Below are 18,548 nucleotides of genomic sequence, written 5' to 3'. Positions count from 1 at the left end.
CCTGATTTTAGTTTAATTTCTAATAATTCCCTTCACAGCGGTCAACTGCCACTCGAGGTTATGTGGGGCTGTTGAAGGACTGTTTCTTTGGGGAATTACATGAAAATGAAGCTACGAGGGGGCAAATATCTCGGTCTAGAAAAATCCTTCTAATTCCTTGATTGAAGAGGACAGGTCTGAGCATATACAATTTCTTTGTGATAGAGGAATCTCCAAATCTAATTAGAAGGCAGATGCTACAATCATCCCTGTGGAGCCATTTTATGGATGAGATGTTAATATTCTTAGGTTTCCTAAGAAGGTTCTGGTCTAGAAATTTCTTAACCATCCTCTGGGTACCCGCCTGTTTCTATATGACCAGGAACCTAATATTTCAAAGGCCAGCATATCTATTTGCAAAATCCTTTCATGGGAATATTTGTCCCATTGGTAAGATGGCTCTCCATATCCTTGGTTAAAATTTAGACGAACCTCTACATTTTCCAAACTAGCATAACTATTGTCAAATCCCAAAATCTTCCCCCCTCCCCCACAGAGACATTTTCTCCCTCCTCCCTCTTCTCCCTAAAATGATTGACTCCCCGCCCCAAGCTCCTCCCTCACCATTATACCATTGCACCGTAGACTCCTTTGAAAATAGCATTACATAGGAGAACAGATGGTCCAATTTTTTGCTTAAAGTGTCAATATGATAGAATATCAATTGCAAGCACTGACCCATTAGTTCACAGCTATTTGGTAGCTCAATTTCCTCCATTGCCAGCAATGTAAATTGAAACCCTGCCCACCGATGATTTATCATTATGTTACGATTTATAGGAGAATTTCTACAAGATGGTAGCCTTAATAAAGTTAGCATGAATGTGAAACATATAACAATATACAGTATGTTGGCAATATATACACCAGGAAAGTTTATTCAGCTGTCTCTGGTGGACTAGTGTCAAGGCATTCTGAACATTTTGGAGACAAATAAAAGCAATGATTTTTTTTTTAAAAAAATACTGCAATATTCAACCCAGAATCAATTGAAAAATAATACAGTATATTCTATATAAAACAGAACTTCAAACATGACAATAGACCAGGAAAGTGGGAACAACCGCTTAGACCAGAACTCTTTTTATTAGGATGTTTTGACAATCAAATAAAATGACAACATGAAAAGCTTTTTCTAGATATAACAATGGAAGCAAGAATCATATATGCATTAAAGTGGGAAAATGTAGAAATGCCAAATTTTCAAAAACACGAATGAAAGAAATTATGCTATTCATTTTACAAATAGACCATGTTTGCATATAAAACATACCACTTTGGCACCTTATACATTATCTTCAGCCCATTTGTACTGCACCTTCATGTATCAATGAATGCATAACTGATGTTATATGAACTTTCAAAGAGTGAACGATGGCATAAAAAGGAGGATGATAGAAAAATAAATGTGAGAGTCACCTAGCATAGCCAGTGGTACATCTTAATGATGATCATGATAATGATGATGATAATGATGATCATGATGATGATTCAATATATTTCTCCTTTTGGCTTGAGGAGAGGCACAACAATACAAGAAAATACAAGAAAAATAACTGAAATATTAGAGGATATGCAGCAGTCAAAAGAGAAAAAAAAGGAAATGTCAATTAAAATGTAAATTCAGTTATCAATTTTATTTGTTGATGAGCTGGAAAAGAATAAAATATATAGAAAAAACAGAACTTTAATAAACCAGGCAAGTAAGAAGTATTACTAGTCCAAAACCCTTTTTATTAGGAATTTTTGACAATCAAATCAAACGACAAAAGGTTTTACATGCATGACAATGGCAGCAAGATTCATATACACACAAAAGTCGAAAAATAAAAGAATATCAAACACAGAAAATTGGGTAGTCAAAATCTATGAGATGGTTAAGATGAATAAATTAATTATGATATTGAAGGAAAAAACAAATTTCATCCAATTACATCCATTAATTACATATTTAAAGAGAGAGTAAAAAGATAACAACTGGAGACTTATATATGTTTAGTATTATTATTATTATTATTATTACTATTACTATTATTAAATAATCAAATGGAAAAAGAAAATAACATTATAATAAGATGTAAGTTTAAAGACCTATTATGAATTAATTGGACTTCAGATTAAATATGCACACAATCTTGTAATAAGAAAGTGGAAAGTCACCCATTTTATGTTAACTTTTATTATTATTATTTATTTATTTATTTATTTATTTCCTTCATTTCTACGCTGCCTTTCTCCCACAAGTTGACTCAGGATGGCAACAACAACAACAACAACAACAACAACTTTATTCTTCTTTCTCGCCACAATCTCCCTGAAGGGACTCGAGGCAGCTTACACATAGCACAAGATGCCTAAAAACAGAACATAAAATAAAACACAATATAAAACTAGCTGTGCCCTGCCACGCGTTGCTGTGGCCTTTAGTAAGAGTTTTGAAGTCTCTGCCTGGCCTCTCTTCCTTCCTTCCCTCGTTCTCTTTCCCTCTCTCTCTCACACACACTCCTTCCTTTCCCCTCTTTCTCTCTTTCCCCCTTTCTCTCTCTCACACTCCTTCCTTTCCCCTCTTTCTCTCTCTCTCTCCCTCTTTCTCTCTCTCTCACTCCTTCCTTTCCCCTCTTTCTCTCTCTTTCCCTCTTTCTCTCTCTCTCACTCCTTCCTTTCCCCTCTTTCTCTCTCTCTTTCCCTCTTTCTCTCTCACACTCCTTCCTTTCCCCTCTTTCTCTCTCTCTTTCCCTCTTTCTCTCTCTCACACTCCTTCCTTTCCCCTCTTTCTCTCTCTCTTTCCCTCTTTCTCTCTCTCACACTCCTTCCTTTCCCCTCTTTCTCTCTCTCTTTCCCTCTTTCTCTCTCTCTCACACTCCTTCCTTTCCCCTCTTTCTCTCTCTCTTTCCCTCTTTCTCTCTCTCTCACACTCCTTCCTTTCCCCTCTTTCTCTCTCTCTTTCCCTCTTTCTCTCTCTCTCACACTCCTTCCTTTCCCCTCTTTCCCTCTCTCTTTCTGTCTCTGGCATCCCTCCTTCCTCCCCCTTCTTTATGCTTGTGTGTAAACTTGAGTATTTTGGCCATAGTTGGCCATAGGGGTTCAGTGTGGCATGTTTGCCCTAATTCTGTCATTGGTGGGGTTCACGATGCTATTTGAGTGTTGGTGAACTGTGAATTCCAGTGACTACAACTCCCAAATGTCAAGGTCTATTTTCCCCAAACTTCATCTGTGTTCATATTTGGGCGTATTGAATGCTTATGCTAAGTTTGGTCCGGATCCATCATTGTTTGAGTCCACAGTGCTGTCTGGATGTAGGTGAACTACAACTCCCAAACTCAAGGTCAATGCCCTCCAATCTTTTCCAGTGCTTTCTGTTGGTCATGGGAGTTCTGTGTGCCAAGTTTGGTTCATTTCCATCATTGGTGGAGTCCAGAATGCTCTTTGATTGTAGGTGAACTGTAAATCCCAGGAACTACATCTCGCAAATGACAAAATCATAATTGTTTGAGTGGTGGTCACTCCTTCTGTTGTGAGACGTTGTGTTGTGTTGTGGAGCCTCCCCTTCCTCTCCCCCCCCCCCCCGCCTTTCCCTTCCCTTCCCTTCCCTTCCCAGCACTCGCCTCTTTTGCTGTTCTTCCGTCGTCCCTCCCTCTGGCCGGAGTCGTCCAAAAAGGCAAGAAGGAAGCGGGCGGCAGGGGCGCGGCTTAGGCAACAGAGGCTTTGTGCGGGGCCTAGCTTTGCACGAAGCCTCTCTCGCCTAGAGGGGAGGGGAGGAAGAAGGAGGGGGAGGAGGTGAGATTGGGGAAGAAGAAGGAGGAGGTAAGAAGGAGAAGGGAGGGGTGGTGAGTTAGCGGCGTGTGTGTTTGTGTGGAAGGCTGGGGGGTTTGTTACCGGCGTTTGGTTGTGTTGCGGAGAAGGGAGGGGGTGTGCGTTAGCGGCGTGTGTGTTTGTGTGTTGCAGGGAAGGGAGGGGTGGTGAGTTAGCAGCATGTGTGATTGTGTGGAAGGCAGGGGGGTTTGTTACCGCCGTTTGGTTGTGTTGCGGGGAAGGGAGGGGGTGTGTGTTAGGGGCGTGTGTGTTTGTGTGTTGCAGGGAAGGGAGGGGTGGTGAGTTAGCGGCGTGTGTGTTTGTGTAGAAGGCAGGGGGGTTTGTTACCGGCGTTTGGTTGTGTTGCGGGGAAGGGAGGAGGTGTGCGTTAGCGGCGTGTGTGTTTGTGTGTTGCGGGGAAGGGAGGTGTGGTGAGTTAGCGGGGGGAGGGGTTGTTACCGGCGTTTGGTTGTGTTGCGGGGAAGGGAGGGGGCGTGTTTTACCAGAGCTGCGTTGGAGGAGGGAAGGAGTGTTTCAGGGCCGGAAGGGGTGGGAGGAAGTTGCGATGCGTGTGTGTGTGTTTGTGGCGGCGACGTGTTCGTGCTGGGCGAGGGAGGGAGGGAAGTGCCGTTCGGCCGTTCGGCCATGTGTGCGCGCGCGCTGGGGACTTTGCGGCAGTGCGCATGCTCAGTTGTTTTGCCACTTTGTGAGTGTGTTGTTGTGTTGTTTGTAATTGTGAGTGGATTAGTTTGTACCGAGTGGGTTGTCCTAGGGCCATGGCAATTTTGGTGCAGTTTCGTTGGGGGGGTTTAGAGTTTACCTGTCCGGTTGAACCAACCTAACAGATTTATATATATAGATACATTTGAATAAAACATATAGCCATATAAAACAACAACTTAAAACTCAATTAAAACAGCACTTATCAACCAATGGTGGTAAGCCACTGAAAACATAGCCAAGCTGAAAAAATTGGACAAGGGAATGGGATAAGTGCAAAGCTGTAACCATGGGATGAGGGCATGGGATGAAGTGCAAGGTTGCATAATAATTGTGAAGATCAACTAGGGACTAAGCATTCTCAAACCTTTGTTTGAAAAGCATGTTTTCAGATCCCTATGAAAGGAGAACAGTATGGGTTTGTGTCTAATCTCCCTGGGGAGGTGTTCCAAAGCTGGGGGGCCATCACTGAGAAGGTCCTCTCCCCATCCCCACCAACCACACTTACGACGGTGGTGGGACCAAGAAGAGGGCCTCCCTGGCAGATCTTACAGCTTGCGTCAGTGCATTGGGATGGGGGATGTGGTTATTAAGATAGGCAGGCCCCGAACTATTTAGGGTTTTGTAGTTAATAACCTGCACTTTGAATTGGGACCAGAAACTTATTGGCAACCTGTGGAGCTACATCATATGCTCCCTATAGCTAGTTACAATTAGCTCCAGTTAGTTATTTGCTGTCATTTATATGTCATGTATTAGTTGTTGCTGTTGTTGCATGTGACTTTCCTTTCTTAAAAGAACCTCAAAGTGGCTAACAATCCAAAAAATACAATGTAAAATTTACAACCTTAACGTATAAACACACTCAAATAGAATTAAACATAGAATTATTAAACATGAATAGTAAAACATATTTAATGGTTAAAACAGTTTACATTCTGTGTTAATTAGTTAAATAAATATATGTGTCAAAGAATGGCTATGTATTGGAGAAAAGTACTGTATATACTCAAGTATAAGCCTAGTCTTTCAGACCTTTTTTTAGGCTGAAAAAGCCCCCCTCGGCTTATACTCGAGTCAAGGTTATTTATTATTTTACTCTGTTATAAATACAAAATAAATGTATTATTATTATTTTATTTTTATTGTTATGGTCACATTTATTACTTTACTCCATTTATTATTGTTATTATTACATTTATTATTTTACTCTACTATTATTATTAAAAGGGTACACAAGCACATTTACATTGAAGAAGGTCAGAATAATGGTTCAATCAGAGTTGGGCAGTATTATCTTAAATTACAGTTTTAGGCGAATCTTCAAAAACACTTTATCTACTGATGCCTCAATTAATGTAATGTTATTGTTATCTAATTTTATTTTGAAATTTACCAGCAGCTGCTATATTTCCCACCCTCAACTTATACTCGAGTAAATATGTTCGAGTAAATATGATCATTCTGATTGTCATTGTACAGTTAAAAATTATTTGTTACATCTTTTGAGTAGAAACAAAGTCAAGAATTGTATTGTATAACAAAAATAAAAGTACAGGCTGGACAGGGGGGAACAAATAACCCCACCTCGGACAACAGTGTGAAATAATTAGCAGCTGACCATTGGTTAAATAATATATACAACAATAATATCAGCATAACTATCAATAATACAATTACACTAAATCATCCGCGCCGTCTCATCGTAGAATCATAACGAGATTGGTTTATGATTCTACGATGAGACGGCGCGGATGATTTAGTGTAATTGTATTATTGATAGTTATGCTGATATTATTGACTTGACTTAGTTCTGAGGAGATTTACAGACTGAAGCTGACACCGATTAACAGTGAACTATAAAAGGTTTATTTAACTTTAGACAAATATCTACTCATAGAATGAGTGGTACAGCAGCTTGATTCAGTGGTAGAGACTTAATTCTTTAAACAAGTAGTTCTACTGACAATAAAGCTTTTAAAACTGTGAGTCCTTTTAAACACACTGCTCTATTCTTAGAAACAGTATCTACTTAGAGAACAGACTCCTGTCTGTCTCACACACAGGGCAATAAGCTCCCTTATACTTTCCCTCAGTATAAGAAGACAAGTCTTTCTTTTACTGGTCCTCTCAACACAGTAACCCTAGCCCTTGTCTGTAACTTATTCCCTATCCTTAAGGCTCACTTTAAAACTTTCTTTCCCTGTCAGAACCCTATTCTAGCTTCCTCTCCTAAAAATCCCCTCCTTCTGTGTCTGATGTCAAGACACTTCTCTCTCTGTCAAAAGCTGACAGCATCTTTCCCTCTCTCAACCGACTCCTTCCCTAATTGCTCTACCCAATCAGGAGTTGGCTAGACTCCTCCTCCTGCTTCTGCCTGTCCTTCAAGATGACAGCTACTGATACTCAGGCTTCGGCCTGGTCGCCTAAAAGGTAGATTTCACTACATATTGCATAAGGATGAATAATGCAAAAATTTGAAACGTTTCTGTTTGGATACCAGTAGATATACACTCAGCATTATTTTCTGTTACATTATTTTCTGTCAATCAATTTTGAAAATTATGTATGAATAATGATTTTTACAAGTGAATTCTGAAGAATTATTTGGTAAAGATAACTGCTTTCACACATAAAGGATCCTTATAGATGGGTTTCTCCTGTGCTGGCGGTTTGTTCTTCTCTATTGTCTTGCTCATCCCTGAAAACTCTTTCGAGTGCCGCCTTCATGGAAATCTTGACTTTACCCATCGTTCGACCCCATCCAACTAAGAAATAGATCAGGGGGTTGATGCTACTGTTCAGAGAAGCAAAGGCACAACAAACAAATGTCACGGAGGACATTTTATAACACTTGTTTTCATGTTCTCCATCAAAGCTATAAATCATGTTAAATGGGAAGGTAAAGAGGACAAAAAAGAGGAGTGTGAATAAAATGGCTGTGGCAAGCTTTCGCCGCAGTTGTTGTTTTGGTTTATAACAGACATGGATGAACAGAATGAGAGTAGATATGACCATGATAGGTGTGCAAAGCAGGACATTCACAAAAAGGTGGTAGAAAAAAACTAAACGCTTTGTCTTGAGAAGAACTAAATGGATGACAGCAAGCAGAAAGGAGACTAACCAAATTAGGATAGAAACCATGATGGATAAATGTGGGGGCCGGTGGTATCGATGCCAGAGTGGAGTGAGAACAGCCACACATCTGTCAATGCTGATAGTTGCCAATAGAAACTGGCTAACAGAATAAGTGAAGAAAGCTAGCTGATAGATTATTTGAAAGGAGGACTTTGTAACACGGTAGCCATCGCACGAGTGTATTGCAGAGCTAGCCATGCTAAGCAGAAAGATGAGGACACCAAAATCAGCAATGGCAAGGTTCATAATGTAGGTTGTGAAATGAGTCCTCATAATTCTGAAGCCAAGAAGCCAGATGACCATTCCATTTCCAGGTAGTCCCAAAATACAGATTATAACAGTTATAACATTGAGGGGTTTTATTGTTCCAGAAGTGTCATTTGCACATATGGCAGGAAGAAATGTTTCGTTGTTTTTCAAGTTGTCAGAATTATTCAAATTACATAGAAATGCTTTATAGAAACGGTTTCTCCCGTCATGCAAAGACCTGCAAAGAGAAGATAGACTGAAGTGATTCTGTTCCTATTCAGAAATCAGAAAGAAAAAAATGCAATTTTCATTTCCTTGCATGATCTTACTTTGAATTCCAAGGTTGTGGTTGTCCAACCTAAATTCACACTGATAGTTTGAATGGCTTTGTATTTATGTATGTACACATGTCTTCAATTATCTGTCTTTTTTTTTTTTGGTGACCCCACAAATTCCATAGAATTTTCCCATTTTGTCATGTGTCCCTGTTGAAATTACTGGTCTCCCATCCAGGGCCAACCCCACTTAGCTTCCAGTATCAAAAACAAACAATTTTTACTGGGAGAAAAAAAATGTGCTTTTGATGCATATAAGCTACAGTCTAAAATGTTAAAAAATAAACATAAAATCATTTTGGGTAGTTTTCCTTTCATATTCTTTCAGTTTCCATTTTACTTGTATTTGGTTCAGTTGAGTATTTTGTTCTAAAGGGGAAAAAAACACCATTGAATTAGCTCCATTGCAAACCAGGCAATAATTTCAGTCAAGATTCCATATGAAAAAAAATGTCACAGGAGAATAAATTTGAGGTCTGAGTGTGTTTTTGCACACCTACAAATTATTTTACTTTGTTTTGGATGGAGCTGTTGGAGATAGCATAAGGACTCCTTACTGCTGAAACCAGACAATGGGATTTGTGGAAAGGACCTCTTCACACTAAAGCATGGAGCCATTTTAAATTCAGTTTCTGTCTCCTGCAGAATTCTGGGACTTGTAGTTTAGGGAGGGGCCTTTAAACTGCTCAGTCAGAGTGGTCCTGGGCCTCACTAAACTACAAACCCCAGAATTCTGCATGAGGCAAAAACTGGATTTAGAGTGGATTCATGCTCTAGTGCAGGGGTCCTAAAACTATGGCCCGAGGGCCGGATACGACCCTCCAAGGTCATTTACCCGGCCCTTGCTCAGGGTCAACCTAAGTCTGAAATGACTTCAAAACACACAACAACAACAACAACAACAACAACAATCCTATCTCATCAGTCAAAAGCAAGCCCGCACTTCCCATTGACATACTAATAAGTTTATGTTTATTAAAACAGTTCATTTTAATTATTGTATTGTTTCAAGTGGTTTTTGCACTACAAATTAGATATGTGCAGTGTGTATAGGAATTCATTCTTGTTTTTTTTTTCAAATTATAATCTGGCCCTCCAACATTTTGAGGGACTGTGACCTGGCCCTCTGTCTAAAAAGTTTGAGGACCCCTGAACTAGATTGTATCCAATAATTATTTTAATTTTCTCATGAAGGTTTTTGAAATTTAGAGACAAATTGTTATAAATTAATCTGTTATACACACATTCCTATCATACTATAATATTTTGATTATACTAATTCAAATATTGTTAGGATCAACATTAATAATAGCTAAAAATTTAATGATCATAATAGAATAGCAACAACATTAATAGACAGTAATAATCTCAACAGTAATAACAATAACTATAACAATAAGAGTTACAATAGCACTACCTCTACTGCTACGTATAATAATAAACACAGTAGTAGAATTAATAGTAGTAGTAGTAGTAGTAATGTCTTTCCTATCAAATGGTCCATTTTGGGTGTATCCTAATGTGCTAACCCTGAATTTATGTCAATTTTAACATGTTCTTGCAAAAATGTAAAATTTATTCAAATCATTTAAAAACTTCCCCATTTCTTAAAATTTGATAAAACGTTTTTACAGTTCTGTTCCCTTTCCCTTTCCAGCATGCTTTCATTCATTCACTTGATTGTTCATTTGGATTTAACTGCAAAAAATCATAATATTCCTTCAGTCCTTCCCAGGCCCCCTGTGGAGACACCAAGGGGTCCCTGGTCTCAGGTTGAGAACCACTGAACTAGCTCTTGTTTGCTTTTACCATTAATAAAATTAATTAATAACATCACATACATACCAAATTTCAGGAGTCAGGTTTGTACTAGCATTGCGAAACTCAGACATGTTGTGTTCCATTTCAGATATTAAAATGGCATCTAAGCAAAACAGCATAAGCCAAAAAAAAGAGAAGTTATGAGAGGGTCTTCAAGATAACCAAGCTGATAGATAATGACAGTAATAATAATGTCCAAAGACAGAAGTAGACACCTGCACTGGGTTTGGAACTTTTTTTTTTACCTTTGCCCAATTTCAGTCAAGGCTGGGATCAGGTTTGGTTACTTTTGAACTGTGTCCGTTTTCTGTGGGGAAAAATCACATTCCTCTACTGGCAGTAAATTTTACTGCTTTCTGAGTAAATGTATCAGTTACTAGAAATTGTGGTCTCAAAATACCCCATTTCATTAACAATTATGTTCAATAAGGTGGCCCTTTGGGGAAGAGACTAAACCAGATCACTTTGCCAAGCCTGTCACTTCTCTGCCTTAAGAATTCAGAAGCAGTGGAGATAAGCAGTGGAAAAGAGTGGAAAATGTGAGAGGTGAGTGTGAAAGAAAGACCTTTGAGCTGCTTAAAATCATTTTGATAAAGATATGGAGCTAAATAATCAATCAAAATAATGACCTAAATAATGAACCATTCAGCAGTATTTTTGCTGGAAATGTGAAAGAAGGTGAAGATAGAAGTGGCAGCAACACAGAAAAGAAGAATTCAGCAACCAAAAGCAATGAATGTACATGAGCTCCTACCGTATCCCAATCACATCTGTTTACTTCTATGAGAGCTGATACGTTTTTCTTCTACACATTGAATGTCTCAGTAACAGTGAGTTCTCTCAGAAAACTTCTCCAACCAACCTCAGATAAGAAGTATCATAGAGAGGCTTTCTAATCCTATTTCTCAACAAGGGTGGGACACCGGATTGGTGTAATGATGATGACAATTGTTATCAGGAGCACCAATATCTGAAATGAAGTTCCTGATTTTTTCACTTGGTTCGTTAGAAGTGCCTTGTATAATGTAGAAACGTTCCCCATCCTTTAAAGCTCAAGAGAAATCTTCACTTTATATCGCCTAATGTTTAAAAGCCATTTTGATAATTAATTCAAAATGTGAGACCCACTGACACTCATCTGTTGTTTTAACAGTGTAAAATAGGAATCGGGCAAATAAAGGAATCTGGCATGCAGTTCCTGTTATCCATTTTGGCTGATGGGAAATAATACCAACAGCACACTTGGATCACAAACAGTTTTGAACTCTAGGTTCTTGTGGGTTTTTTTCGGGCTATATGGCCATGTTCTAGAGGCATTTTTCCTGACGTTTCGCCTACATCTATGGCAAGCACCCTCAGAGGTAGTGAGTTTTGAACTCTCTTGGCTGGAGTATTGGCAGATCTGGATTCTTGCATCACTGCATACTCACAGCCAGACTTTATTTTATTTATTCATTTATTTATTATTCGAACTTATATGCTGCCACTCCCCTGGGGCTTGGAGCGGCTTACAAGAACAGGCTAACATCGAACACAATTTAAAAACAATTTAAAACAATTTAAAAACAGCAATATCAGAGATCAAAAGCCCGTCGAAACAGATATGTCGTACATGCCCTTCGGAAAGCTGATAAGTCCTTAAAGGCTCGGACTTCAGGTGGCAGAGTATTCCAAAGCGATGGTGACACTACTGTAAAGGCTCTGCGTCTGGTTGCTGTTAGACGCAAGGTCTTGACACTGGGAATTTCCAATAGGTCTTGGTCCTCAGAACAGAGGAATCTCTGGGGTTGGCAGGGGGTGAGGCGGTCCCTCAGGTACATCGGCCCCAGACCATGCAAGGCCTTTGATGTTGCAAGGCTAGTCAATGCTAATCAAGGTGACCAATTGCTACATTCCCACTTTCCTCTGATAAATGGGGGGGGGGCATCTACATTGCCATATAATCCAGCTTCTAAATCCCAAACATCTGGATACTTGCATCATTGCATAATTGCAGCCAGGCTTTGAAGCTTCAAGGCTATTCAGTGCTAATTAAGGTGGACAATTGCTACATTACCACTTCCCACAGAGGATGCCTGCCACAGATGTGGGCAAAACGTCAAGGGATAACACTTCTGGAAAATGGTCAGACAGCACCTGAAGGGTGCTAGAGTTGTATAACATTTTTAATTCTCAGTACTTGCTTGGTAAGGAAACGGTAATGGCGGTGACAGAACTTTTCCTAACTGAGGTGGGTGTTTTAGCTCCTCCGACCACTTCCCCTCCCACATTTTAAACTGGGAGCAACAAATGCATTATATTTCAGGAAAGGCCAAACTTCCAGATGAAAAAATCCATTTCACTACCACCTCCTGAAATGTTGTAAAAGACTGCTTGCCTCCAAAATTAAAACTATGCAAAGAATACTCTCTCCTACACATGAGGCCAAACTAATGTGATGGGAAGAGGAGCTTCCCGAATTTTAAGTGTAGCACTCAGTGGAATTTAGCCAATGTGATGAAGTGGCAGGTTAAACTTTAATAACCTGGTGTACTGGAAAGATGTTGAGAATGAACTGGGGCAACCTCACTGAGAATGTTGCCAGAAAGAGAGAAGTTTCATTTCTAATAGGGGTTTTTTATTTTTAAAAGAAAATTATATAAGGTCATTTTCTCTGTTGATTTTTTATATTTTAGTGTATGCATTTTTAATATGTTATTTTGCACTGCTAAAAGGATATAGAGAAAATGTAGTCAAGCAAATAATGTATTAACGAACAGAAAATAACCAAAAAGTGAATGTTTCATGGAATAAAAGATGCCAATGTGTGTTTCTTCTGTAATGATCAACATTTTTATTTTATGGGCTTCAGCTCAACCAGAGAAGTACAATTTCACCTAAACAATGTATTATTCATGTGGAAGTACAATATACATCTTAGGTTCACAATGTTAGAGAAAAGGTAAGTGTGAATTACTGATTCAAAAGCGAATAAGACTTAATAATAATTAAAAAACACACACACACCATAATAAGGAAAAATAAGCAATATTGTTGATAAATAAAGTATTATACTTTAAAATAGTACAAGCTGGTTAAAAAACACATTTGGATTGTTGAGAGATCCTTGCATTTCAGGACTAATTCTGCGAAAAACTCACACATCTTTTTTTTGGCACAAAAACAGGTATTTTTCACACAGGAAGATTAGTTCCTGCAGAGAAAAAATATATAATTAGGAATTTATTTTGTGTAAATTTGCACTTTGTTGTTTTACAAAGAAAAAGGCAAAAACCTTTTTATTCACACAGGCTTTTAAAGAAGAAGGTTTTTAAGATCATGTCAGGGGTAGCTGTGGTTTTCTATGTTTTTATGGATTTAATCTGAACTGGTTTTTTAAATACTAATGATGTTTAATACTGTTTTAATATTTCTATTTTTGTATATTTTAAATTGTATTGTAATGCTTTTAATTGAGCCTCCATATGAAGAGAAAATGGGATAATAATAATAATAATAATAAATAGTAGTAGCATTGAGATTTTATAATCGATGCACAAACTGCTGTTTTTTGTGAAAAGCTAGTATATGCAAATATTGAGCAGTCCCAAATTTTGAAAAGTATTTTAAGATGCCATGGCTTTCTAGCAGCTGGAAGAAAACTACCGAAACTACTTGTTATCCTTCAGAATAACCTTAGAAATAATGAAATAATGGGATTTTGGCCCGCATCAATAGGAGCATAGTGTCTAGGTCCAGGGAAGTAATACTCCCCCTCTATTCCGCTTTGGTTAGACCACACCTGGAATATTGTGTCCAATTCTGGGCACCACAATTCAAGAGAGATATTGACAAGCTGGAATGTGTCCAGAGGAGGTCGACTAAAATGATCAAGGGTCTGGAGAACAAGCCCTATGAGGAGCAGCTTAAGGAGCTGGGCATGTTTAGCCTGAAGAAGAGAAGGCTGAGAGGAGATATGATAGCCATGTATAAATATGTGAGAGGAAGCCACAGGGAGGAGGGAGCATGCTTGTTTTCTGCTTCCCTGGAGACTAGGACTTGGAACAATGGCGTCAAACTATAACAGAGGAATTTGCATCTGAACATGAGGAAGAACTTCCTGACTGTGAGAGCCATTCAGCAGTGGAACTCTCTGCCCCGGAGTGTGGTGGAGGCTCCTTCTTTGGAAGCTTTTAAACAGAGGCTGGATGGCCATCTGTCAGGGGTGATTTGAATGCAATATTCCTGCTTCTTGGCAGGGGGTTGGACTGGATGGCCCATGAGGTCTCTTCCAACTCTTTGATTCGATGATTCTATGAAATAGTAAATAAAGTGCATTTTCTCCTGTGAAATATTTAATTTTATTTTCCATTTTGCGTTTTACATCAGGTGAAATCAGTATTCGTGCTATGAATTTTCAAAATCATCAATACAATTTTTTTTTCAAAAAAAAAAGGATGCTTTTGCACCTTATACATGGCTTTCTTCTGTAGGGGTTTCTTCTTCCCCAGCATCTTGCTCATCCTTGAAAACCCTCTCAAGTGCAACCCTCATGGGGACTTTGGCCTGTCCCTTCTTTTGCCTCCTCCCGACTAAGAAATAGATCAGTGGGTTGATGCTACTATTCACAGAAGCACAGGCAAAACCAACCCACCTCAGAAGAACAACATGAAAATCAGAAACCAGGTTATGGATTATATAAGACACATTAAGTGGTAAACAAAATATGAGAAAAAAGAGGAGTGTAAGCAAAACAGTTGTAACAAGCTTTCCTCGCTTCTGTTGCTTCAGTTTACAGCAGACTTTGATGAACAGCGTCAGAGTGGAAATGGCCATGAGAGGAGTGCAAAGCATAACATTTACAATCAGCTGAAAGGTAAATATGTGTATTGCACAGTTGCTAACGAAGTAGACATGAAAAATGAAATGAATTCCAGAGAGCAGAGAGGAAAGTATCCAAATTGTTGCACAAACAACAGTGGATAGATATGGGGGCCTGTGACATCGATACCAAACTGGAAAGAGAACAGCCATACACCTGTCAATGCTAATGATTGTCAACAGAAACTGGCTGGAAGAATAAATGAGGAAAAGTAGCTCAAAGACTGTGTTAAAGAAGAGACAGAAAGTACGGCTTCCCTCATACCAGTTTAATGCAATTGCAATAGAAGCAATGCTAAGGAGGCACGTGAGGACCCCAAAATCAGCAATGGAGAGATTCATGATGTAGGTTGTGAAATGATTCCTCTTAATGTTGAAGCCAAGATGCCAAATGACCCTTCCATTCCCAAGAAGTCCCAAAAGGCAGACAAGAACAATAACAATGATCATTAGATTAAAATAACTTGAAGTTGCAGTTGGAGGTGTAATCCCAGTACTTCCATTTATGGCTGAATAAGAAGTTAAGCTGTTTTCTGAGTTGTCATGATAATTAAAATTACAATTCCAGTCTGTATAGAGAATAAGTACCCAATTCTGTCCATGTTTATACAAAGACCTGCAAAGACAAAAGACACCAACGTGAATCTTTTCATATTCTGTAATCAGGCATACAGAATGACAACAACTTTCATTTCCTCCCATCATGTTGCTATTACATGTGTACGTTCTTTCAAGTCCTGTGTTGACTTCTGGTGACCCTACAAATTTCATAGGGTTGTCTCAGCTAAGGAATCCTCAGAGAGGGTTTTGTCAAGTCCTTCCTGGTCTTTAATATTGGTCTCTCATGCAAATACTAACCACTTAGATTCCAAGATTAGAAAATATTAGAGTTTTTTTTACTGGCAGATGATTATGGTGTGTTTAATGCATAACATATGCAATCTACAATTTTTAAAAAATAGATATAAATCTTTAAAAATATTATTTTTAAAAAATAATAATAAATCCTTGGTTTTATTATTATTTTTAAAATATTTATTTTAGCGAAGTAGCCAAAAACAATCAACTAATGTATATACTCAAGTATAAGCCTAGTTTTTCAGCACTTTTTTAGGCTAAAAATCCCTCAGCTTATACTCAGGTGAGGGTCCTGGTGGGAAGATGTGGGGCTGAAAGAAGGGAAAGAAAATGTATGAAAAAATGCCAATATGGATATCACAGCTAGAAGCCTCTCAGAGAATATTGGGGTGGAATAGATGATCAAACTATAAAGTCCTACTGGGGAAAAAAAACAAAGAGAATTTGTAATGAAAACACAACAGTAATGAATTTTGCTCATAAAAATATCTCTTGGTATCAATATTGGCAAATAAAGGAACACTTTGTAAAGGATAAAGTAATAGGTATTTCAGAGAATGAATCATTTTGGGACAAAATTATGCAAACAGAGAAAAAAAAGATAACCAAACTATATAAAAAGTTATTAGAATGGAGTACAGAAGCAGAAGGATGAAGGAATATATGAGAATGTGGACAAAGAATATAGGAAGATCTATTGGAAAGGAAGAATGGGAAGAAATTTGGAATAAAAAAACTAAAATATACATATACGACCGTTTTAAAGGAGAAATTGATAAAAAATTATGTAGAGATGGTATATGACACCACAGAAATTGGGAAAGTGTTACAAAAATAAAAATACAAATTTTTGGGAATGTGGAGGGGAAAAGGAACTTTTTATCACATGTGGTGGTCATGTAAAAAAACCAAATACTTTTGGAAAGAAATTCAGGAAAAGATGCAGAAAATGTTAAAAATTAAGATCCCGATGAGACCAGAAATGTTCCTATTAGGGATGTACGAACAGAAATTAGATAAAAAGAAGGAAATCCTTGCAGTAAAAGAGTGGTTGATAAAAATCTTAGACATAAGAAACACAGATAGAGTTACATACCTGATATCCAAAAGCATGAGGGACCCAATGAAAGAGACAGACTGGAGCCAAGTTACTGAATACTTAAAACAAGATAATAGAAAGATACTGATATGAAGAAGAATAGAAAATACACCTGAACAGAGTATTAAAGAAGACGGGGAGAATTAAATAAGAAGAAGATATAAAGAAGGAAAAGGCAGAAACCTCAAAGAAGATGACCAGAAGTCAAGACCAGACAAAATTATTTTTTTCTTCTCTGCACCTCTTGGGGTTTTTTGTTTCTTTTTCTTTCTTTCTCTTTTCTAGTTTTCTTTTATATGGAAAATAGTCAATCAAGATGATTTTTTTTAAAAAAAGAACCACAATAGTAGTAGTAGTAGTAGTAGTAGTAAAAATAAAAAATACAACAACTTTCCTCTCAAATTGTCCATTTTTGGGTGTATCCTAATGTGCTAATCTTGAATTTATCTCAATTTTAACATGTTCTTGCAAAAATGTGAAATTTATTCAAATCTTTACAAAAAAAAATTCCCCTGTTGCTTACAATTTGATTAAAAGTTTTTACAGTTCTGTTCCATTTCCCTCTCCAGCATCCTTTCATTAATTCACTTATTTGTTTATTCAGGCTTAACCGCAATAAATCATATCATTTCTTCAGTCCTTCACAGGCAACCTGTGGTGACAACGTGGACCCTCAGGAGTCCCTGGCCCCAGGCTGAGAAGAGTATCACTAAACTAGCTCTTTTTTTATTTTACCATTAATCAGATTGTTTAATAGAATCACATACGTACCAAATTTCAGGAATAAGGTTTGTACTAGCATTGTCGATCTGAGATATGTTGTGTTCCATTTCAGATGTTAACATGGCATCTAAGCAAAACAGCATAAGCCAAAAAAAAAAAAAGAGAGAGAGAAGTTATGAGAAAATCTTAGATAACCAAGCTGACAGATAGGAGTAATAATAATTCCTGAGGAGAGCAGTGGACAACTGCACTGGATTTGGAATTATTATTATTATTATTATCATTATCATTATTATTATTAGGCACTTGCCAAATTTCAGTCAAGGCTTAGATTAGGTCTAGTTACTTTTGATCTGTGAAGTTTTTTGTGGGGGAAAATCACATTCTTCCACTGGTCGTAAATTGCATTGCTATCTGCATTGCTAAATGTCCAGTTCTATTTATTTATCAGTCACTAGAAATGGTGGTCCCAAAATGGTCCATTTCATTAGCCATTAAATTGAATAAAGTCACCCTTTGGGGAAAGAGGCAAAACCAGATTTTTTTGCCAAGCCTGTCACAGAAGCAGTAGACATACATACTGTAAAAGAGTGGGGAATGTGAGGGGTGAGTATGAAGGAAACCCCCACGAGCTGCTTAAAGATCATTTTGATAAGGATAGGGGTCTAAATATTGAATCAAAATTCTCAAGCATTCAGCAGTATTTTTGCTATGAATGTGAAGGAAGGTGCAGATAGTAGCAGCAACACAGAAAAGAAGAATTCAGCAATACAAAAGCAATTAGTGTACATGAACTCTTACCGTATCCCAATCATATCTGTTTACTTCTATGTGCAAGTGTACGGGGTGGAGACGTTTTCTTTCTACACATTGAATGTCTCAGTAATAATCAGTTCTTCTGTCAGAGAACTTCT

At 37.9% G+C, this 18,548-nt stretch overlaps 2 protein-coding genes across 2 annotated transcripts; both read right to left on the bottom strand.

Annotated features, from left to right (window-relative positions):
• Positions 1-7,162: 7,162 nt before the first annotated feature.
• On the bottom strand, positions 7,163-10,165 carry LOC137096779 (mas-related G-protein coupled receptor member H-like). Its single transcript, XM_067467004.1, has 2 exons — positions 10,115-10,165; positions 7,163-8,211 (listed from the first exon to the last, which is right to left on the bottom strand). The coding sequence occupies exons 1-2, from the start codon at positions 10,163-10,165 to the stop codon at positions 7,195-7,197; spliced, it is 1,068 nt and encodes a 355-aa protein (XP_067323105.1). The 3' UTR covers positions 7,163-7,194.
• A 4,378-nt stretch (positions 10,166-14,543) lies between these two features.
• LOC132773530 (mas-related G-protein coupled receptor member H-like) lies at positions 14,544-15,472 on the bottom strand. The gene has a single exon (XM_060772773.2). It carries the CDS (start codon positions 15,402-15,404, stop codon positions 14,544-14,546), a length of 861 nt encoding a protein of 286 aa, XP_060628756.2. The 5' UTR covers positions 15,405-15,472.
• Positions 15,473-18,548: the final 3,076 nt, after the last annotated feature.

This window comes from Anolis sagrei, chromosome 4 (genome assembly GCF_037176765.1).
Source record: "Anolis sagrei isolate rAnoSag1 chromosome 4, rAnoSag1.mat, whole genome shotgun sequence".
In the NCBI taxonomy this organism is placed as follows: Eukaryota; Metazoa; Chordata; class Lepidosauria; order Squamata; family Dactyloidae; genus Anolis; species Anolis sagrei.
Note: the sequence above shows the minus strand (reverse complement) of the source record. Positions and strands in the feature narration are given on the sequence as shown.

Excerpts from the sequence above, each read along its gene's own strand:
- LOC137096779 (XM_067467004.1), bottom strand. The coding sequence starts at position 10,165 with ATGTCTGAGTTTCGCAATGCTAGTACAAACCTGACTCCTGAAATTTGG. Across the intron at positions 8,212-10,114 it reads TGACTCCTGAAATTTGGTAT|GAACAGAATCACTTCAGTCT; the intron begins GTATGTGATGTT and ends ATTTCTGAATAG.
- LOC132773530 (XM_060772773.2), bottom strand. The coding sequence starts at position 15,404 with ATGATCATTGTTATTGTTCTTGTCTGCCTTTTGGGACTTCTTGGGAAT.